Source organism: Punctularia strigosozonata (assembly GCF_000264995.1).
Source record: "Punctularia strigosozonata HHB-11173 SS5 unplaced genomic scaffold PUNSTscaffold_1, whole genome shotgun sequence".
Taxonomy (NCBI): domain Eukaryota; kingdom Fungi; phylum Basidiomycota; class Agaricomycetes; order Corticiales; family Punctulariaceae; genus Punctularia; species Punctularia strigosozonata.
In genome coordinates this window covers 3,921,670-3,943,174 of record NW_006767433.1, presented here as the reverse complement: position 1 = coordinate 3,943,174, position 21,505 = coordinate 3,921,670, and the positions used below count along the sequence as shown (strand labels likewise).

General features: G+C 52.3%; 7 protein-coding genes across 7 annotated transcripts; 3 read left to right on the top strand and 4 right to left on the bottom strand.

Moving 5' to 3' along the window:
* Window positions 1-229: 229 nt before the first annotated feature.
* PUNSTDRAFT_154791 (uncharacterized protein) lies at window positions 230-1,387 on the top strand (the record flags this gene model as incomplete). The annotated part of the gene is made up of 9 exons (XM_007379611.1): window positions 230-287; window positions 349-437; window positions 488-614; window positions 738-818; window positions 878-964; window positions 1,018-1,043; window positions 1,096-1,206; window positions 1,270-1,312; window positions 1,362-1,387. 9 exons carry the CDS (start codon window positions 230-232, stop codon window positions 1,385-1,387), a joined length of 648 nt encoding a protein of 215 aa, XP_007379673.1.
* A 335-nt stretch (window positions 1,388-1,722) lies between these two features.
* PUNSTDRAFT_110589 (TPT-domain-containing protein) lies at window positions 1,723-2,935 on the bottom strand (the record flags this gene model as incomplete). Its single annotated transcript, XM_007379364.1, has 5 exons — window positions 1,723-1,755; window positions 1,861-2,000; window positions 2,053-2,444; window positions 2,493-2,620; window positions 2,672-2,935. The coding sequence occupies 5 exons, from the start codon at window positions 2,933-2,935 to the stop codon at window positions 1,723-1,725; spliced, it is 957 nt and encodes a 318-aa protein (XP_007379426.1).
* Window positions 2,936-3,726: 791 nt separating this feature from the next.
* PUNSTDRAFT_80935 (uncharacterized protein) lies at window positions 3,727-7,405 on the bottom strand. Its single transcript, XM_007379363.1, has 10 exons — window positions 7,036-7,405; window positions 6,881-6,983; window positions 5,775-6,831; window positions 5,581-5,722; window positions 5,238-5,528; window positions 4,972-5,186; window positions 4,706-4,911; window positions 4,527-4,652; window positions 4,319-4,474; window positions 3,727-4,267 (listed from the first exon to the last, which is right to left on the bottom strand). The coding sequence occupies exons 1-10, from the start codon at window positions 7,238-7,240 to the stop codon at window positions 3,970-3,972; spliced, it is 2,799 nt and encodes a 932-aa protein (XP_007379425.1). The 5' UTR covers window positions 7,241-7,405; the 3' UTR covers window positions 3,727-3,969.
* Window positions 7,406-7,528: 123 nt separating this feature from the next.
* PUNSTDRAFT_124027 (P-loop containing nucleoside triphosphate hydrolase protein) lies at window positions 7,529-10,776 on the top strand. The gene is made up of 16 exons (XM_007379362.1): window positions 7,529-7,806; window positions 7,859-7,924; window positions 7,980-8,109; window positions 8,158-8,258; window positions 8,303-8,360; window positions 8,408-8,588; window positions 8,647-9,058; window positions 9,113-9,164; window positions 9,211-9,309; window positions 9,358-9,770; window positions 9,823-10,093; window positions 10,150-10,193; window positions 10,247-10,385; window positions 10,443-10,482; window positions 10,533-10,561; window positions 10,623-10,776. Exons 1-16 carry the CDS (start codon window positions 7,610-7,612, stop codon window positions 10,725-10,727), a joined length of 2,337 nt encoding a protein of 778 aa, XP_007379424.1. The 5' UTR covers window positions 7,529-7,609; the 3' UTR covers window positions 10,728-10,776.
* A 747-nt stretch (window positions 10,777-11,523) lies between these two features.
* Window positions 11,524-12,107, bottom strand: PUNSTDRAFT_57324 (uncharacterized protein; the record flags this gene model as incomplete). The annotated part of the gene is made up of 3 exons (XM_007379361.1): window positions 11,524-11,628; window positions 11,682-11,792; window positions 12,000-12,107. Coding segments are annotated over 3 exons (324 nt in total), but the record flags the coding sequence as incomplete, so codon positions are not given.
* A 1,465-nt stretch (window positions 12,108-13,572) lies between these two features.
* Window positions 13,573-19,389, top strand: PUNSTDRAFT_96429 (uncharacterized protein; the record flags this gene model as incomplete). The annotated part of the gene is made up of 16 exons (XM_007379360.1): window positions 13,573-13,661; window positions 13,714-13,838; window positions 13,886-14,006; window positions 14,061-14,571; window positions 14,625-15,053; window positions 15,100-15,187; window positions 15,239-15,456; window positions 15,509-15,748; window positions 15,801-16,104; window positions 16,352-16,497; window positions 16,552-16,718; window positions 16,768-16,878; window positions 16,927-17,621; window positions 17,669-18,211; window positions 18,264-19,095; window positions 19,143-19,389. 16 exons carry the CDS (start codon window positions 13,573-13,575, stop codon window positions 19,387-19,389), a joined length of 4,866 nt encoding a protein of 1,621 aa, XP_007379422.1.
* Window positions 19,390-19,520: 131 nt separating this feature from the next.
* PUNSTDRAFT_130129 (uncharacterized protein) lies at window positions 19,521-20,850 on the bottom strand (the record flags this gene model as incomplete). The annotated part of the gene is made up of 2 exons (XM_007379359.1): window positions 19,521-19,794; window positions 19,853-20,850. The coding sequence occupies 2 exons, from the start codon at window positions 20,848-20,850 to the stop codon at window positions 19,521-19,523; spliced, it is 1,272 nt and encodes a 423-aa protein (XP_007379421.1).
* Between the last annotated feature and the right edge of the window lie 655 nt (window positions 20,851-21,505).

The window sequence follows — 21,505 nt, the reverse complement described above, 5'->3', positions numbered from 1 at the left end:
TGCTGTCTTTGACCACCTTGACGGCATTGCTCACGAACTCAAGCAGATGCTCGAACGACACTGTGCCTTCTAGTCTCATGATGATCACGCTGTGTATACAAAGACTGCTGGGTCGGGAACGTGACCTTGCTCGTTGCTCCGTTGCCAGTATTCAGCCGAAGTGTTTCACTTATACAAAACCTAGATGCTCGGTCTCAGCCAACGTGCCCCAATCGATCCAGGCAGATTTATGAAGCTTTGCAATGCCTTGGCAATCCTTTCGACGTCCATCACCGTGTCAGCACACTGTAAGAGCTCGACATTGTTTTCTCAGGAATACTCATTGACAGTTCGTGTCTTCGCGGCTAGACACACTCCCGGACTTGATTGTGAATGGGACCACGAGTACGGACTGGCAATACGTCCGCATCACCGAGAATCACTACAGTAACGGTCCCGTAAGCTTCCAACATCTCTTTCTGTCATTGTCAGAGATAACCGTCGTTAGATCACCGATGTAACGGACGAGGAGTTTCGGTGCTATGAGCTCGACATGCAGAACACCCCGGAGCAGACGAGCACCGCGACTGTTGCCGCTGGTTCCACGGTCGGCTTCAAGGCAGATAACACGATGGGTGAGTAGACAATTCCATGTTATAGCTCTTTTAATCACCATATTGCTCTCCGGATATGCCACCCTGGATATTTTTCCGCATACATGACCCAGGCTCATCCTGCAGCCAATTCTCCGGATGCAGGTACCGGCAAGACGTGGTTCAAGATCTGGGAATGGGCGCCAACGTACAGTCCTAGCACAGGGCTTACGTTCGACTCGGAGAGTAAGCCCCACCAGGTGGAGCAGGCAATTGGGCCAGTCGTTAACTCGTTTCCGAAACAGACATTCAGCAGTTCACGTTCACTATTCCAAGAACCTGCCAAGCGGCCAATAGCTGCTGCGGGGAGAGCAAATCGCCGTGCACCGTGGGTGATATCAGTTATATGTCCTCGAGATACCTGCCAACGCTCTTGTGCTTACAGTAGCTGAGACGTATGGCGGCGCTCAGGTGAGTTCTAAGCTCCGGTTGTGGCTTTCGCAGAGTACCCTATTACCTATAGTTCTATCTCGGATGTGCTCAGCTGAATGTTGTCAACGGCGGTTCGGGAAGCCCAAGCCCGTTGGTGTCCATTCCGGGAGTATACACTGGCTACGAGCCAGGTATTCTGATTGTACGTTTCGTCATCAGCCAGCACCCTCAGGCGAAGGTTCTCTCTGACCCGTTGTCATTATAGAACATCTACGATTTGCCTAGCAACTTTACAGGCTACGTCTCCCGTGAGTTATTCTGGCTTACTGGTCCTCAAAACTCTTCCACTACCCCTAGCTGGCCCTGCTGTATGGTCTGGGTAGCAACTCGACCGGAGTCTCGGTAGTAGGGTTCAGCAATCTACCGCAGTCACCGCTTAGGACGCCTGGAGATACTAATACTACGCCTTATGCCGTTTATGCACTGCGTCGTGAATATCACAAATGGGCATAAACGAAACCATGATTCGTCGCGGTTTAGTCAACCCGGGGACTTACGCGGATGATACGACATAGTACCGCTAACGTAGAGCGGACGTGCCCAACGAACAAAAAAGTCATCACCTGGAGATGATCGAGTTTTGTAAGCTCAAATCGCAAGGAACTCCAGAATAGAGCTGCGAAACGAAACGCGTTCTACATTCAAGCCGGGTGACCTACTACATGCCAAGGATGGGGATAGCGATACAATACTAGTAGAAATGAGCGGAACATTGTGTAAGAGAAAGTCAAGTTCCAGCAACCGTGCGCAACTGCTCTCCTTTGTGTAAGGCCGAGTTTGTCCCATTTGGCTTGACAGTGCGTTCGCATAACTGGGCCCAAGCGTAGCATGCGCCGCCTAGTAGAGTCACAGCGATCCCGATAATGTTGAGGGGTGAAATCGACAACCCGAATATGAAGACAGCAAGCATAATCGTCAGCACCTGCTTAACATTGGCTGTTGTAGCATGCATCAGTCCGAGGATGTATTGGAACGCAGAAAGACTTACCTGCGACGGTCATGCTCAGTGCGCTTGTCTTCTTGTTCGCAGTGAAGCTGACGACGTTCAAGGCAAATGCGATGATACCATTCGCAAGCAAGATAATTACCGTGCCGTAGCTTGCATTCTCGGCCACATGTATGAGTTCTCCAGAGTAGTGTGCATAACAAAGGCATTGAACAAGAGCTAACGGTGACATGCGTGCCAGGAGGTCATACGGGTGGAGGCCGAGACGCAGCGACTCAACACAACACGGCCGATTAGATTGAGGAGCTATGTCGGGTTTATCGGATTGTCGGGACTGGATAAGACCGGTCATCAACGCTTTCAGTGCAGCTAGGAAAGTTCCGATTAACGTAAGAACGAAGCCGGCCAGCGTGCAACTGTAGTCGCCGAAGGTGCTGCACCAACTGTCAGACATAGAATAGCACCGAGTTCTTATGGCGTACGCTATCGTGACCCCCGTAATAACCAAAAGGAGGGATATCAACTGTGACCGGCCCCAGGTGGAGTGAAGAAACCAGTATGACAGCATCAAGACGAAAGCAGGAGTCGTAGATCTCACAACCTGGTGGAACTGCAAGGTCATCGTGAGCATCCAGGGCGCGGCGGCATAGCGTCAACGTACGGGAACTGAGACCATCTTCAAGGAGACATTGCTTACAGCAACGTTCAGAGAATAGAGCGTGCTGAAGGCGAGGAGCAGAACGTTTTCCCTCAAACCCAGCCTTGAAGGAGTGTAAAAGCCTTTCCGACGCATGATGAGCGCACCTAAGGTGCTACACAAAGAATGGACGGCGGTGAGAACATAAGGATAAGGCAAATCAACGAGAACAGCTTTGTTATGAAGTGTGAGGGTTAGGTTGAGGATGAAGTACATCGCAAGCCACATCGCCGAAGAGCGATTGATCCGAGTCTCGGTGGCTCTGTAATCCGATTGAATCGAGGAGGAACGGAAGAAGTGGGTTGGCAAAGATGGCGAAGCGGTGTTCGAGACTGAGAGGACTCGTGGACTGTTGCAGCCCCTGTTCCGCAGCGCCCGATCCTCGGTGGACTTTTGTACTGCTTGCGATGCTTGAAACTCGTCCACGGCGGGCCTGCCAGTGATGTTAGGCAAGAGCATGGTGAGACCAAGTCCAGACGTTGCTGGAGCCCGTAGTGGATCAGTGTATGCATGGTTATTTGGTTTGTCGTGCCGTCTGAGGATACCACCGGGGCTGTTCGAGGTGACTGCATTCAACGACAAGGTCCTGCGCCAGCCATCGCTTGCGCCATGATCTTGGTCAGAGGTTGCATCCACGACAGTCTTGAACGCGTACAAGGGACGAGGTGGTGTGGAACGATATCCGGGTTGGAACGTGAACGAGCTCATTGGGTGTCACTGTGTTTTGGGGACAAATAGGGGAGTCAAACGAACGACGATGTAAATATCACAAGTTTCTGGGACAAGGAATGTGAATGAATCTGAAGCCACGAGTGCTCTCGCTCGGACTCGTGTGGTATGGTAACTGAACAGGTGGCGGGAGGGTGGTTGATTGCAGTGCCATGGGCATCCAGTAGCATCATTGCGATCACACATTACGGGCCGGCGCCAGCACTTATCGACAGAGCTGCATTGTACGTCGACATGACAATAGGTACTCAAGGACGATACAGCGTCAATGTTGAACGTCTAGCTATAATGCCATTCCTCCACTAATCGATGCTCTTCCCACAACGGAGGGGACATCATTATGCTGTACTTGATCACCAGCGTTCCAGATTATGGGATATCCATCAGCGGGTAGAGGCGGTTGCACGAGCTCCAGGCATGTTGCATGCAAGCCTTGAGGCGGTAAATTCTGCGTTTCGACAAGCCGCCCTGCGAACTGCCGGCATCAAGTGCAGTCAGTATACTCGCAGGTATGGCAATGATCGAGTGCTTCTTCAGCTGTCCATGGCCACATCCACGTCAGGATCGGCAGGTGATAGTGTACCTGACTCCGCGTCCAGCTGCTCTGTGTCCGCGTAATTTTGCTCGATGGCGGGCCGAAATGCGGCTAATTTCCACATATCGCCAATCCGCACGCTAACGTTGTCAAAGGCCAGCGCCACGACGGGGGGCACGTCTCCGTCGGAGGTATCCTTTCCGCGTGATGGGCTCGATTGTGCATTCACATTCTTGTGAGGCATTTTCGGGTAACGGCAGGAGAAATGGGTGAGGTAAACATTCTTGGCATTCATTCTGTCATTACGTTTAGATGCGCATTGGGGCAATATTGGCAGGCGCCATTACCTTGTCGCAACATCCAACGCTTGACCGACGGTGCTGTGTGCTTTCTTGAATGCGAGCTCCGCCTCTTCATCGGCCATCGTTGCTTCATGAATGAGAAGAGTCGCATTTTTGCCGGCCTCGACCAACCGATTGCAAGGCATAGTATCGCCTGAATATCTGCAAGCCAATTCGGTGGTTAATCTATGGCAGGATATATTCTGCAACATACGCAAGGCTCCAACCATCTCTATGTTTCATGACCAGACCGAAGCAACGGCATCGATGTTCCATCATGACAGTCCGTAGCGATTCAATGCCCAAGGCCGCTTGCAGATCTCTGAGTGCCTTCTCAGATCTGTATAGAGCAAATTAGCGGGATTCATGAACACTATAGCAATCCCCCTTCACTCAGAACGTGCAGTCCATCCTTCGTTCGCAACGGGGGGACGGTAAGGCCCCGCAAAGTGATCGATCCAATCCGGAAGAATTGTTTTCACTCCTGAATTGGTATCTCTTGTTAGACCATAATCCTCTATGTCGGACTGCTCCCGGAGGTAGAGGTGAACAGCGCGACCGGCGATGAGGTATAGGGGCAATGTGGCCGGTGGGTCAAGCTGCCATACAACGGACATTGATCACTGAAGGAGGTATAGGACCATCAACAGCAGACCAACCTTCTGCCGCATAGCTAGTATTTTGCCAAGCCCCATGTGATGGTCACCGTGGATGTGACTGATGAAGATGCATCTGAGATCGCGAAGTACATCCCAGACATTATTGGATGCCGCCTTGTCTGTACCGTGGTGGCGTGCCAGTTGACCCCATGTGGCTTCACCGGCGTCAAGAAGCACTGAACCATAACCAGGTATCCGTACTAATGTCCCCGAAACTATCGCTACAGGTCAGCTGCGCATATAGATAGGACCGTTGACTGACACACCATTACGAGATTGGCTTGGAGACGCGCTTCCAGTCCCGAGTGAAATGACCTGTACGTCGTCTCCTGGTGAAGACGCTGTGGTGAAAGCCTCTCGTTCTCGCACTGCCGCTCGGGCCTGCGAGAACAAATGAGAGAGGGATGCTGGGACCAGGTTCGAACGGTCCCCACCGACCAAAGCAGGATGAAATAAATCCCATGGAGTGGGAACATGAACAGGGTCCCGGGAAGGATGCATGTTGATATCGATATTTGCTTGAAGCGGATGCGATAGCTGCGGCAGACCGAGAACGGCTGAAAATATCAATGAGCACAAGAAAGAAATGGGTAGCAGCGAGTAACGCACAATCGAGAGTTTTCGGTGATTCCACGGCAAACTTCGGGATTGGAAAGATACCCGAGTCAAGTTGGTTCAGTCTCAGTATGTTGTAGGCGGCGGTCGTGAAGGACACGGGGTCCGGAGTATGCCCCCGTGAAGCTATGATATGCTGGAGTAGATCTGTTCATGCTAGGATCTTGCAGAGAAGAGCTCTCACTCACCTGGGTACGAGGTCCACCCAAAATACCCATGAATGTCTTGTACCGTTCGTCTTCTAGCACGCCCTCTCCGCATATGTGGAAGACAGCGTGCAGTTCTATCTCAGGGGCACCCATAGGCCGGTTTTCCTTCCCTATACTCATCAACCACGTCGAGTCCGCAAAAGTTGACACTAGGTTTGGGATATAACTGCTGTCCGGAATATCCAAGACGAGGAGTGCCTTCGGGTGCTCTGCTTTACCCAAGACCTCCTCGGATGTCACCGTCCTCTCCGTCGTCTGTCCATTCCCATCTTTCACTCTAAAGGTGACAGTTTCGCCGGCTGCGAGTTGTCTGCGAACCGGACCGTTGGGAATACCAAGTTCTTGCGCTTTCTCAGCGTCGAATTTGCCTCGGATTTGTGGACCGACCAGGACGTATGCAAGAACGGCTTTAGAGCTCGTATATAATGGAAGTTGGCGGTCATATTTAGGGAGTCGAGGCGGAGGCCGAGGGGCTGGTTGTAGAGCAATGGCCGTGGATGGCGAGAGAGCCGCCTTCGCATCGGGGGCAGGTGCTGCGTCCTGACTCTCTTCCTTCCCCTTCCCGGTTGAACCTTGTTTTGATCTCTTTTTTGCCTCGTGTTTTGCTTTCCTCTCTCGGCGGGCCACGATCTTCGGGTCAGGAAGGGGCTCGGCTTGTGGAAACATCCCTTTGATCAAGAGATATCGCCATTCTTGCGCGTCGGTGCCGGTCAAGGTACTCGGGTTGAACTGTGGCTGTTTCATGCGTTCACGAAGAGATGAAGTAACACCCTTCATCGGAGTATCTCCCGAAACAACGCGATCGAGAGGAGTTGAACGTTTCGATGATTTTGATGTTGGGGAAGGCGTGCGTTTTCGTTTGGACGCCCTTGAATTTTGGTCACTTGGTGGTCGTTGCTCAATGGAAGTATGAGGCACGCTTTGAGGATGGACCAAGAAGGAGTATAACGTTATGTTGCCGTCCTTGTAGATCGGATTGGGTACTTCCGAATTCTTCTCCATCGCGGCTTCCACTGGATGGACACAGATTCCCTCCCTGCGTAGGAGCTTCAGCACAGTGCCGTTATATGCGCCGTGGCACGAACCGGTAGGTACAGGTCCGAGCCGAAGCCAGCCAATGCATCAAACCTGGAGGTCCCGCGATAGTCAACTGGCGAGACTTCGCATCTGCTAGAGACATGAGGAGCCCTATGTAGCGAGCCTCAGCAATCTGGAGCTGGCAATGGGATTGGGGACTCGCCTGGTAGACCGCTCGCCCGAGAGGTGTTAACATCCGTCAGAAAGATGCCCCTGGCATGATTCCACCGTCTTCCAGTCTGCAAAAAAGACCTCGTGGTATTTTCACCGGCATTGAAAAGGTACTTTGCGTTCTCGAAAGTGACCAGCAGACAGGGTTCGGTATCTGAGGTGACGCCGGTGAGCACGCTCGCATTCCATTGCACCATGTCGGACGGATTCCGTGTGACTAAGTGAACGGGTGCACGCCTCGTATACAGTCGGAAGAAGTGCGGGTTGCCCAGCGAGTATTTACAGAGTGATTTCGTGCATTTGAAGCCCAATAATGCCAGCTTGAGGAAGCACCGGAGTAAGGTCGTCGACCAGGGACTGGTACTAACTGGAAGAAATATGCAGCACCGCCACACCCAGCTCTTGGAACAAATTCGGAATATATTTGCGGAGACTGATAACGCCTTTCGGAGGCCTCACGCGCACGACTCACGCACGACCTTTCCGTTTGAACACGTAGCGATGGTACCTAGCCGTTTGCAATTGGAACCCCAATAGATCAAGACCCAATCCTGAAACATTGGGACATGACGCCCTCGAACGATGCTGAACTAGTCGCTTTCATCGCACGCCAACGCGAATTACTTGCTCGAGAGCGTCAAGAAGAAGTCAACCGAAGCTCGCTGTTGCTATCAAACTGCAGTCAGAAGCAACTAGAGCACAAGGGACTCGCCATAGGAGGTCTTGGTGTGGCATCTCTGAACATCGGACTGGGGGGAAAGACGTAGGCGTTATCTACACCCATGGTGCACGAAAAGATTCACTCGAACGCAAAGGCTCGTCGAGTTAGAACGGCCGACAGCATACAACGCGAGCCCATTACTACCGCCACACACACTCCGGCAAGTTGTAACAAGCCTGTTTGCTGAAGTGGTCCCTGATCCTATCATCATATAGCCCCGGTGATTTGGCAAGGGTGGAGGAAAATGTTACTGGTGCCGGTACCGCTAGCAAGTTCGCGAAGGGTAGAAAACCCTCTACCGCTCCTGACAAGGAGTGCAAGTCCACGGAAGGCGTTGTTTACCAGGTAACTATCACCGGACGATCTTGCTCGCGTTGCCGCTCACCCTTGAAGGTCTCCGATTCTCGCATAGTCATTGCATCGGACGCTGAAGATGTGGACCTGCCAGAACGATGTCGCATTGTTAAACTCGCGAACAGTATAACATACGACAGGTGACCCCTATGCCTTATCGCGGTCTCCGCTCATGATGATCTAGGATGGATAAAGCTATCGACCAAATGGAGCGCGTCGTATTACCGTCTCATGGTGACAAGGTGAGTCCAGTGCGATATCAGGTCGAGCGGTCTCAGACCGGAAATAGGGTTATCCATCTCCGCCGCCAAACCGACTCGTTCAAATTCTCCTCGGCCTCGCCTCGCCTTCGCCTTTAAGACCAATCGATCACCTAACCTTCTTTAATGAAGGTCTCAATTCGACTCAAAGGGAGGCAGTAAAATTTGTTTTACAGTCTCCCGAAGTCGCCTGTATACACGGCCCTCCAGGTAAGGGATCCGGCTATCTTTGTATGTGCAACAATTGATCCAATGGCCACTTGATTAGGAACGGGAAAGACGCATACTCTCATTGAGATAATTCGACAGTTGACGTCTATCACCGCTTGGAACCCTAGACCTCAACGTTTACTTGTCTGTGGTGCATCAAACTTGTCGGTTGATAATATCCTTGAAAGACTCCTAGCACTTCCTCCCCCGAGCGACCCCAAGCAAGGCAAGATCAAGGTCACAAGAGTCGGACATCCCGCGAGGGTCATGGCGAAAGAGGGTGTCCTAGAAGCAACTCTCGAGGTTCAGGCAGGCAGGAGTGACCAAGCGGCCCTGGCAAAAGATGTGAAGAACGAGTTAGAGGCTACGTTAGATAGTCTCAACGGCAAAGGCAAAGGAGCCAAGGCCAAACGCCCCCGAGGACTCGAGCGGAAGAAGATGTGGGATGATGTCCGGGCTTTGCGAAAGGAGTACTTCGGTTTGCTGTATTTCCCCGAACCGACGACGCTCATCTCGGATTTTAGGTACCGTAAGCGTGAAGGTGGCGTGGTTGAAAGTGTCTTGAAAGCGTCGGAGGTAATCAACATCGACTCTGCAACAGGTGTTAATCTGATTATGCCAGGTCGTTCTAGCTACTTGTTTCACATCCGGTGGCCGGCAGTTGTTCAATCAGGATTTCGATGTGGTCATCATCGATGAAGCAACTCAGGCCATGGAAGCCGTAAGTGTTCCTATCCTTCCTCCTCCAGAAGTGCTTCATCTTGCCTAGGTCTGTTGGATTCCAGTATTCAAAGCTGAAAAATTGATACTCGCTGGGGATCCGATGCAACTTCCCCCTACAGTCTTATCATTGGATGAGGGCATGTTTGCAGAAACCAAAGGGATCGCGGACAAGCGTACGGTCAAATCGACCAGCAAGAAGATGGCCTACCAGCAGACAGATGAAGGCAACGAGCCCTCACGCAGATTCAATGCCGTATTACCCTCTCTGGAACCATCGGAAAGAGATGATGTCATCATCGAAAGTGATAGCACAGAAGAAAAGCCTCTTAGCTCAAAGATCAAGCGTTCGAAACCGCTAGGACGCTTACAATCTCCGAAATCCCTCGAGGTCACCCTCTTTGATCGTCTGGAGAAAATGTATGGTTCAAACATCAAGAGGATGCTCAGAATCCAGTATCGGTGAGTTCTTCCGCTATAACGACAGCTATGGCCGTACCGAATCTACTTCAAGCATGCATGCTCACATCAATGCATTTCCGTCAAAAACTCTATACTCAAACAAACTCATCCCTCATCCCACTGTCGCGAATCACCTCCTGCGAGACCTCCCGAATATTGCAACCTCGGAGAATGACCTAGACTTAGATGCCTTGGAAACCCCAGTGGTTTTTTTCGACACGGCAGGATGCGAATATCACGAGCGGACTGACGGCGACGGCGACGAAGGAAGCAAATGTAATGAGAACGAAGCGAGTGTTGTCAAGCACTGGGTAGAAACGCTGGTGGGTTCTTTCGTCGTAACATTAGGTCAGATCCGATCTCATGCATTGCGGCTCAGGTCGGTGCGGGGATTCTACCTGACCAGATTGCGATCGTGACGCCGTAAATCCTCGGCCAGTTTCCCTTCGGATGTATAGCCTGAAACTTCTTTGCAGATATCAGGCCCAGGTCCAGCTTCTTACCTCGGTTTTGCGACCAACTTTCGGGTCCGACCTTGAAATTGGGTCAATCGATGGCATGCAAGGGAGAGAGAAGGAGGCTGTCATAATAACTCTCGTGCGGAGTAACTCGAAGGTGATTGTTGTCGCTCGACGAACATGCTTCTGTTCCAAAGCTGAGAGGTACTATTAGCGCGAAGTCGGATTTCTGAAGGAGAAAAGGAGGCTTAACGGTACGCGAGATAGATCCCTTTGAGTATGGTGCACCTCATATTCTCTGCAGTTGCAATGACACGAGCGAAACGCCACTTAGTGAGCCACCTAGAATCCCGACTATCACAAGCTCTTGATCGGATGCGTTATTGATTTACAGTGCGTCGTAGGAGATTCCTCGACTGTTCAACATGGCAGCTCCTTTCTGAAAGCATGGATGTCGTGGCTGGAGGAGAATGCCGACGTGCGGTACCCAGAAATATAGTCCGCTGTACAAGATTACCACTGACGTGTTCTTGCGATGATATATGTGCTAGTATAATCCTCGGCTTGGAGCTGCAGCGCGAACGTGTGACAGGTAGTGATGTAGTCCGGTCGTGACAGATATATCAAGATAAATAAGATATACGATCCCCTGTCTACGTGCTAATATTAGGTAGGTAGGTGTAGGTAAGTAGATTGCACGATCCTCATTAATTTTCATTAGTTTTCCTGTCGCTCCACCTGACTTTCGATAAATTGACAGCGCACTATTTCATCAGTCGGTACTTCCTCTTGAAGCTTCCACTGAGCGTAGTCGAGTTGTGCGGATTGTCTTGTAACACAACTCGTGCCCGACTACTGGAGTACACACTCCCAGTTGTGCCTCGAACGCAAAAGTGACTCGCCTCAATGACGGGTGCACCTAGTCTCGTTACCAGCCTGCCTGAATCCGACGAGCGATCAAAGTGGCTTCAGACAGAAACGTGGTGAGACATGTCAACGAGGGTCTAAATGTTCAACGCAAAATAGGAGTGCAGCAATGAAGTTGAGTTGGATTTGGAATTATGTACATAGCTACGGCAGCGTCCATCAGTGCCAGGAGGATGCGCGAAACGATGAAGAGATTATTTTGGACCGTACGGTAACGTGACGATGGAACTAGATACGGTATAATAAGAGCTGGTGCGGACTTGTAAGATATAGGAAGAAAGATGTCAAGGCTGAGTCGAGTGGGGTTGATTCGTTAACTGCATGCCGCTCGGCTCGGATACCATTCAGCGTGCCGTCCGTGAGGTGGATCAGTTGATCTCGATCCGTTGACATGGCTCGGATTGCATCCTCCGTGGCCAGGACACCGTCAACATGCCGTCATGCATAGTTGCAGTAACAACATTCGGTTGAGCCTGGATTACTTTTAGTGGACTAGTTGCTAGAACGACCGGGAAGCGGAACGCACCTCGATGCCAAAGGGAAGTCTTATGGTCCGCTCGAACTTGCCGTATTTAAGCTCTTGAATCGGATACCGAGAGACGGAGATAGACTTGGGCTTCAGGGAGGGTTGCAGCTCCTTCATGTGCGAGTCTCCGCCAGTCTGAACTAGTGCAGGGCCACCCGAGACAGTGTCCGTATCCGATGAGAAATGGGTCGGAGTGGCCGGGGTGACTTGTACTTCCGGTGCTGTCTGCGGGGGCTGAGACAGTGTTGAGATGTTGAAGTCATGCGGCAGCGGGGTGTCATCCATATTGGAGGGAGACCGGCGCTCCCCTGAGATAACTAATGACCCATTCTGCATCTCAAGGCGAATATCCTCCTTGCGCATACCCGGTAACTCGAGTACAGCCACTATCTGGGATGTCGAAGGGTCATCGCAGAGGTCCATTCTAAAAGACGGGTGTGATACACATCAGCGATGACACGAGTGACAAGTAGCAGTTAAGCAAACCTGGGTATCCAACTCCGTGGTCTTGAATCCCGAAAATTCGGGTGCGGGGCACGGGCCTCCTGAGAACGACGTTTACGTTCGCGATTAGCCCTAGCTGCCAAGTAGATCGGTATGAATGCAGCAAACGCTCGCTCTGCTTCTCGTCGGTCAGCAAAAGCGTGCTGTATCTGCTGCTTGTTCATTTTGAGGGTAGTAGTGGTGACGGTCATATGGTAGGCTGAGACGGGAGGAAACAGCAGGACAGCAAGCGGGTCACTAATACTGCGCCTCCGATAACAAGGTTGGGAAAACGTCGAACGGCCTGGCGTTCGTCACCGTTTTATAGCGCTCCGGCTCCGGCGTAGGGTGAGTCATCGTCACTTAGACACGAGCCAAGTGTTTTGGGCCGGGTGACTAGTTCCCGCCATTAAGCATCTTGAACGGCGGATCCCTTAGTCAGTCCATCCGCAGTAGGTGCCATAGCCTCGTGCTGGGAGCATTTCATTGACAGAGAGATGAGGCATAGCTTTCCGCACCAAGGGAGTCATCAACGGTGCCGATTGATAATCATTGAAATGTCACGTGTCAACACGCAAACGAGGCGCTAGAGAGAGCGAGGTGGTCCCCGTTCAGTAGAGTAGAGTGGGTGGGCGGGGACACGAAAACGGCGACAAATCGGAAGCTTTAGCACCGGATTGCGCAGTAATGGCTGCGGGCGAACGGGCGGCAGCTGCTTCCGGATTGCATAGCCAGGTGCGAGTGTGTCTGCAATGCTTCCTGATCTTCCACCATAGCACCACCAGCATAGCTCCGTATGAACACAGTCGACGGGAGCAACAAATCTTGCGTCGGCAGAGCAGAGAGATTTCGATATCAAATGCCATACATAGTAGATCGATGCTCGGGAAATTGAAGCCCTGAGGTCTGGAGTCTGAGGATGGCCAGTAGGTCTGTTGTATGACGTGGGGCACGTCGTTGCGTGAACGCTGCACAGTGTAGAATCGGCAACGAGTCTCGCAACGGTAGCTCCATCGTACAGCTATTAGACCGACAGTGAGCGATATGAGGGTATCTTCATGCTGTCGCTGCCAGTATGAAAGGAGGTGATGAAGGGACATGGAAGAGTCATCGGCAAATCCCGTCGCGTTCTCGGCAGCGACGATTCTGGGGCCCGGCAGACCACAAGCAACAGTAGCAATCATACTACCTCAACGTTCAACGTGCAACTCATAGCCAGAACTAGGATCGACCAGAGCTGAGCCACCCCATGATCACGATCTGGGCCGAAGCATCCTGAGCTGTCCTCGCTTGACCAGCTACCTTCCCTTTGTAAACTGCAGCTGCTTACGCCAACTGCAGCGACGAACTGCAGGCTCGATATCCATCCACTAGACGCTCATCCTACTATTACTTGTGATCCCTCTTAATGGGCAACACTCCATCATTGACGCGCACTGCCGGTGCTCTTGACTCGTATGTATCCGAGATTGGGGGAGACATCGTGTATGAGAGAAGGTACGTTCAAGTTTCGCTGTGGCGCGGGCCTGATTGTTGAGTATTTGCATAGCTTAGGTTCGGCGCGTTTTCTGAAGACGGTGAAATGTCTCCATAGAAATGGCTACATTGTCGTCAAGATATTCATCAAATCGGATCCTGGACTCAGTTTACGGAACTATCATAGGAGATTGAAGAGTGGGTGGTCATTCAACATTCTCGCAGGGTCTAATATTTCGTTCCAGTGGATAGAGAGGCTCTGCTCGATCTACCAAACGTGTACAGCTATCAAGCCTTTGTGGAGACCGACAAAGCTGGTTATATTGTACGACAGTGGATCGCGAGCAACCTCTACGACCGAATCAGGTATGCTTGGTGCCTCTGACATGCTGCACTCCTCGATGACTCATTGGGACTCAGCACGCGTCCATTTCTAAGTTCGATAGAGAAGAAATGGATATCATTCCAGATTTTGAACGCTCTTCGTGACGCGCGCAATCGCAAAGTATCACATGGCGATATCAAGTCCGAGAATATCCTCGTAACCTCCTGGAACTGGGTCTACGTCTCTGATTTCGCATCGTACAAGCCCACTTATCTCCCTCTCGATGATCCCTCCGATTTCTCGTTTTTCTTCGATACTTCCGGACGCCGAACGTGTTACATCGCCCCCGAACGATTCTACACAGCACAAGAGAATCCGGAGATCAGTGCGAGAAAGACCAGGTTGGCAATGAGCATCGATGACGGAGAAGGCAAACGCGACGGCAAAGTGACGGAGGCAATGGACTGCTTCAGTGTCGGATGTGTGATTGCCGAGCTCTTTCTCGAGGGCGCGCCGCTCTTCACGCTGAGCCAGCTATTCAAATACCGAGAAGGAGAGTCCACCGTGGACGCTGCTCTCACAGTGATTGAAGATGACGGCGTGAGGGTGAGTAATTTCCCTTCAGGCGGAAATGAGTTGCTCATCGTATGGCAAAGTAGAATCTGATCAAGCAAATGATTGCTCTGGATCCTGCATCACGGCCTTCGTTCGATATGTTGCTGCACACGTCACGGGGCAGCGTGTTTCCGGAGTGCTTTTACTCCTTTCTGCACAACTACGTCGCTAGTGTCAGTGAACTGCCAACACCTTCTCCATTTGCGTCTCCTACACCATTGCCATCCGGAACGTCGTCTACTGCGCCCAGCAGCGCGCTTAGGGGGCTACCGTCCGCTGCCTCTGCACCAGGGGGGGCCCTACCTGATGAACTCGGCGGAGCGCTACCCAGCGATTCAGACCAACGCATGGAACGGATTTGGGCAGATTATGAGAGCACGGAGCCCTACATCATCGCCGACGTCTTAGAAGATACACTTTCGGCGGTGAAGATAGAATACACTGTGTCTGCGGGCCCAACAAAGCCCTTCCAGGTAGGACTCGCCGTGTAAACCCTTGCCTCTTCTCATTAGTGTTCAGGACGTCTTTCCGGTAGAATTACACGTCCCAAACAGGGAGTCGGCGCTCATCCTACCTACCGCATCGGGGCAGGTCGCGGCGGCAGAGGGTAAGAGTGACATGTCCACACGTTGCCTAATTGTTGATGTTAACTCAATAGACGGACCTGCCCTTATCATTCTTGCTCTGGTCAGCACTAATGTGCGGAATTGTCGTTTACCGAGTTCCAAGATCAGGGCTTTGGATGTCTTCCTGGCGCTTTGCCCGCACCTCACCGATGAAGCCAAAATAGATCGGATGGTGCCGTACATTGTGGACCTTTTACATGATGAAGCGGCAATTGTACGCTCGTCTGCTTTAAGAACGCTCATGCAGGTGGTGAGCGCGTCATCCATTATCTCGCGGTTGTAAGATTCATGTTGGCGTATAGGTGATGCTGGTGACCGTGATAACGCCCTTCAATGCATCCATATTTCCGGAGTACATCATACCGAACATCTCGCATTTGATCAGAGATCCCGAAGTGTCCGTTCGCTGCATGTATGCTCAATGTATCGTCCCACTGGGCGAGACAGCATTGCGATACCTCGAGATGGGCCAGGCACTGAAAGCGCATGGTGCCTTCAAGAGGACCACGGACGTGCAGGAATATGAGGAGGCACATCTTGAGGTCAGGAATGCGAGATCTATGCGGCGCAGCCCATCCTCAACCGGTTCTTTAGTTGTCATATGAGGCCAGCATGCAAGATCTGCAAAGCAGCATCCAAGAACATCTATCGGCTCTTCTCATGGATTCGTCTAGCGTTGTCAAACGTGCCGTTCTGCACAACATATCCTCGATATGTATATTCCTAGGCAGGCAGAAAACCAACGACGTGCTTCTCAGCCATATGATCACTTACCTCAATGACCGTGACTGGCTCTTGCGATATGCCTTCTTCGACAGCATCGTTGATGTTGCCGCATGCGCTGGCGGAAGAAGTCTGGATGAATATATCTTACCGTTGATGATTCAAGCTCTGTCAGGTGTGGCTAACTCTTCATAGTCTAAAGTGTCACTGACCACCTGCTGAACCAGATGTCGAGGAGACGGTGGTGGCTAAGGTATTGAGCGCGTTGACCAGCCTGTGTGAACTAGGCCTGTTCCCGAAGATGCGGATATGGGAACTGATGAGTGCAACACTCGGGTTCCTGTATCATCCAAACATCTGGATTCGGCAAGGTGTGTTTACTCGGAGTACCTGCACTACCTTTGCCGATGACCCTCTCTCAGGCGCTGCTGCGTTCATCGCATCCGCAGCCAAGCATCTGCCGAGCAGTGATATGTGGTGTATCCTGTACCCATCGCTTCGACATTTCATTCGGTCTGATATACGTGCACTGGACGAGCGCAGTCTTCTTGAGGTTGTCAAGACACCGGTAAGTCGCAGCAGACGGGCGAGTGCATAATACCATCTGACGGCCCACCTCAAGCTACCGAGATCTGTTTACGACGCAGCATTGCAATGGGCCATGAAAGCCGACAAGAGTTCGTTTTGGAGAAATCCTCGGCGATTGGCCCCTAGGTCGGAATCGCCGAGAGACAGTATGATAGCAACTCGCAAGGGTTTGGCTACGAGTACCAGGGCTAAATCGGAAGAGTACGGTATATTTACCCTATTTGCGACATGTACTCATGTTTTTGCTCAGAGATGAAACGCAGTTAGCGAAGCTGCGCCAGCTGGGCATGTCGTCTGGTGACGAAGCGAAACTTTTGGCTATGCGCGACTACATCTCCAAACTTGCCGATGCCGTATCCAGGTGGGTAGAGAATCCTACCAATGCCACCCTGAAGGCTGATTAGCCCAGTTTCGCATCTCGGTTGCGTCTTGAGCTGCAGCCTGAGACTCTTCAGACCACGAGTTACGTTGAGCTACAAAAGCTCGGCGTAACGCCTCAGACCGTCTTCCTCAAGGCCAGAGCTGATCAGACACTTCGCTCACCGCGCTCTGCTGCAGCAAGATCGGCTGTTTTCGACCAGGTAATGCGAACGCCTGTACCGGGAACACCGCATTTGAGCCGTCCACCCAGCGTGGACCACGGTGGAAGCAATTTCGAAGATCTTCGTCGCCGCCTCGCTACGATCAACGGATCCTCATCGTCGCTGCATCCTGACCCTGCGAGTGCTAGGGATTCGCGTGCCTCGATGTCGCCTGTGCCCGCCAATGTTGGGCACACAACGACTCTAGCGGCTGACATGGAACTTCCTCCCCTTGAGCGTCCCGCAAGTCCTGCAGAGTCCGTGCTGTCCGCGAACACATCCGCTTTCCGAGGCATGCATAGGTTGTCTGGCGGTGTCATGGACGGCCATAAGGCTGCTCCGGCGATCGGCTCTTCCAGGGCTAACGCCGTTGGATTACTGGACACCGCCATGCGATTACGCTCAGAGGCCTCTCCGGAACGGTCGGGCAGATCGTCTCCGGCATCTGTTGCTGGGACTATTCGCGGACAGATCCGACAAGGTCCGCCTTCTGTGCTGCTGCCTATATCCACCTACGGCACGTGTCTTCTCGCGCGTCCACTGCCTGCACTAATCAAGTGAACTCTTCAGACGGACAAGAGCCTGGCATCAGCAACCTCTTGGAACACATGTATCTTGACAACAATCGTGACATGCAGGACGATTTCGGTCCCAGGGTTCACGTTGGTCCAGTCCGTCGCCGGACTGCTGTTCGCCATTCCTTCATGCCTCGTGATGGGAGTTCAAGACGAACAGAGGCCATGTTGATAACACATCTTCACTCGCATTCAGACGCCATTACTTCCCTTGCGGTTTCTCCTGATCATCTATTCTTTGTCTCTGCCTCGGACGACAAGACAGTCAAGATCTGGGACACGGCTCGCCTCGAACGCAATATTACAGCAAAACCTCGACAGACATATGGCCAGCACCACGCGCGGGTGAAGGCCGTATGCATGTTGGAGGGTCTACATTGCTTTGCGAGCGCGGCTGATGATGGCAGCCTACACATTGTGCGGGTACATGTCAGCCAAAGTGGTGCATTACCCAAGTACAACAAGATGCAGGTCATACGCGAGCATCGGGTTGCAGAAAGCGGCGAGTACATCACTTCCTTGGTGCACTATCAAGCAGGTAGATAATGTCTCTCGCCCGGGTATTGAGCATTTGCTGACATTGCGGGCAGATGCTTCTTCCAACTTACTCTACGCCACGACTCATGCTCGGGTCGTTTTATTAGACCTTAGGAATATGCGCGTACTGCAGGCCATGGAGAACCCACGTCATTATGGGCCCATTACGTCGCTGTGTTTGGATAAGAAGCGGTCGTGGCTCATTGTAGCCACCGCGACAGGAGTTCTGAGCCTGTGGGATCTTCGTTTTGGCCTGCTTCTGAAGAACTGGAGAGTTGGACAAGAGGACTCAGAAACGAGGATACATGCCTGTCACTTGCATCCTTCCAAAGGTCGCGGAAAATGGGTCATGGTCGCTCTGGAAGCTGGCGCACTCTCAGACGAAGAACCTTCCCGAATCATAGTCGAGGTTTGGGACGTCGAAAAGATGGCTTTGGTGGAGACCTATAATACCAAACTTGCCTCAGCGCCGTTCCACGCGCCGGTCGCCGCCATTCGCCCAAACGTCGATCACGATGCCGAAACGAATCCCGCTGCTGCGATAGCAACACTCGTCCGCTCCCGTCAGCAGCAGCATATGCCCGGCAGCTTCACTGCTTTCTCCCAACTCGGGAGAACAATTTCTCGAGCCGAGGATACGAAACCTTCGATTCCTGTCAATATCCGTGCTATGGTTGTCGGACTTGAGTTTGGCGGTCACTCGTCGCACAAAGCAGAGGCAATGGACCTTGTTGTGGAAGGCAGCCCAGGGACACTGCCCGTTCCCCGCGGTTTCATGCTTACCGGATCGGAGGACCACAGGATCAGGTTATGGGATCTTGGCAGAATTGGGCGATCTACTGTCCTATCGGGCCTCGATGACGAGGGGGACAAACCAGCTTATAGGTAGGTTGGTTTTGCTGGTATGCCATCATTGCTCACCCAGGATTCAGTGAAACGATTGAGGCCGACGGGCGCCGTACCACGTATGCGGAAACCTGGCCGTCTTTGGGCGGTGGTCAAACTCATCGGCCGCCTCAACGCATATCACTAATCAATCAAGGCCAACAAAACCTGCTAAAATCGCATCAAGACACGGTGTCTGCTCTGGCGTGCATCGACTCCCCCTTCCGTGGCGGGATTGTCAGTGGAGATCGCCTAGGAGTGATCAAAGTGTGGCGGGTCGATGGAGCAGACTAAACACTCGCCACGCCCGTGATTGATGCCATACGAGTCAAGGAGCGATAAGAAGGAACCATATAGCTTGTAGACGATCCTGCAGACAATACGGTGTTCCTTGTTACCAGTAACGGAGAGGGTGATGAAAGTAATTAAAAGAAATCTCCGTCATAGTCACTCCCGTAGTCGTTCTCATAGCTATCGTATACATCATCATAACCCATATTCAGCTCGCCATCTGGGTCACCATCACTGTGTCCGCCGTCGCTTTGAGCTATAGGATTGTCCCATATGGTCGGTGGATCGTCATCTTCGCCAAGCTCGTCGTCCTCATCTCCGTGCTGGTATTCATCCGCTGCGAGTGTGCGATGAGGTGTGAAATATCCAGCGAGATGCATCGGAGGGCGATTGATAGAGCCGTCATCACTGGAAAGTACACCAGATCAGCCACATCACAGCAGCGCAGGTGATCCATACCACACACTTTTCATCGTCTTCTACCTCCCTGATAGCACGACGGAACGAAGGGCGCCTACGAGGACGAAGGGGCTCTCCTTCCGACTCCGACCCCGAAGAAATGATGATCGCTCCTGTACGGCCATGGGAACGGGGGCGCGGAGGCTCGTGAATGCTCTCCATTTCGTCTTCCTCACCATCCGATGAGACTATCATAGGCCCACGAGGATGGACGCCTCTTCGAGCTCCGGGAACGTCATCCTCCTCCTCGTCCGATACCAGGTTGATCACGTCCGAATCCTCGCCATGCTCTTCGTGGGACTGAGGTTCCTCCCCGTCGTCGATGAAGCTTGATTCGTACCCGTCGTCTTCGGTCTCTTCCTCGAAATCTGAGCCATGCTCTTGGTGAGCCATGGGGCCAAAAAGCCAGGGGAGCATGCCCCCATCAAAGACATCATGGAAACCAGGATGTGCAAGCCCATTGACAGGCATGAGCCCGGGCGCATGTTCTCCCTCATGCATGGTATGGTTCGCGCCGTAGTCATCGTCGTCGTCGTCATCATCTTCATCGTCTTCAGATCCCAACCACCGCGGTTCGTCGATGTCGTCAACATCATCCCCGAGCCAGACTCCATTGAGTTGCTCGATCTCTATGTGCCCGTGATATTCGCGCCCACAGCCCGAACACCTGCCATCCCATATTTCGTGCATGCAATCGTAACAACGATACACCCCGTCATCTTCGTCAAACATTCCGTGCCCGACTGGTTCACCGCGTCCACGAGCGAATTGGTGATGTCTAGCATCGTTGGAGATCGGCTTGGGGAATAGGGTCTCCCAAGGGTCACTCTGTGGGTTTAGGTTGTGGTTAAGACTCGCAGGCGGCGAATGGACATCAGGAGCAAGCTCGCTTCTGACGAGTTGAGCGACCATGTCCTTGACGATCCAGGCCTCCGCTGGGCGTTCACGCACGACTGCTCGACACTGCGGGCATGTTTTCCGTCGACGAGACAAGATAGGAAGCATGTCTGATGGGATACCCGTTGGTACTGTGGTGAACCAATTGACCAGGCAGCTGTAGCATGCGGTATGACCGCAGGGATTAAGTCTAGTATGCGATTTTAGAGGAGATTATGAGCGTGGAAGCGCGTGAATATACGTACGAAAATGGCCTATGCATGATTTCCAGGCAAATTTGGCAAGTCAGACTTTGTTGGAACTGAGCGAGAAGCGTCTGGTGCTGGTCGATAGTCTGGAAAATACGTCAGTGTGATGGCCAGGACTTTCGTGATATAGCATTTACTCGTGTCTGAGTTGATAACTCCCGAGACAACTCCGAGTCGACGATGATTTGTGGCGAGTCAACCGCCTTACCCTTGCCTTTGTCACGGGAATGGTCTCGGTCGTTGAGGGCAACATTCGATGATGACTGACTTTGGCTGACACAGGATGGCCCGGCAACTGGGTTGAGAAGATGCTGAAGGGAAGGAGGGGAGTGTCTGTGCAAGTGAGCCTGAAACAGCGGTGGCGAACGACTGCGCCGCACAGCAGGCGTCCCCTGTTTTGTTTCGTGATCGTCCTCCTGGGCTGGAATGTCCTTTGGGCGTGGTGTGGAGATAGCGGATGGTTGCGCGCCCAGAGGTGCGGTACATAGTCTGCTGTGTGCTGCAGAGGGTACTCC

Coding starts and splice junctions, on each gene's coding strand:
- PUNSTDRAFT_124027 (XM_007379362.1), top strand. CDS start 7,610: ATGACGCCCTCGAACGATGCTGAACTAGTCGCTTTCATCGCACGCCAA. Junction 7,807..7,858: donor ATCGGACTGGGGGGAAAGAC/GTAGGCGTTATC, acceptor TCGAACGCAAAG/GCTCGTCGAGTTAGAACGGC. Junction 9,310..9,357: donor CAACTCAGGCCATGGAAGCC/GTAAGTGTTCCT, acceptor CATCTTGCCTAG/GTCTGTTGGATTCCAGTATT.
- PUNSTDRAFT_80935 (XM_007379363.1), bottom strand. CDS start 7,240: ATGGTGCAATGGAATGCGAGCGTGCTCACCGGCGTCACCTCAGATACC. Junction 5,723..5,774: donor TGGGTGGACCTCGTACCCAG/GTGAGTGAGAGC, acceptor GATCTACTCCAG/CATATCATAGCTTCACGGGG. Junction 5,529..5,580: donor ATCACCGAAAACTCTCGATT/GTGCGTTACTCG, acceptor TGATATTTTCAG/CCGTTCTCGGTCTGCCGCAG.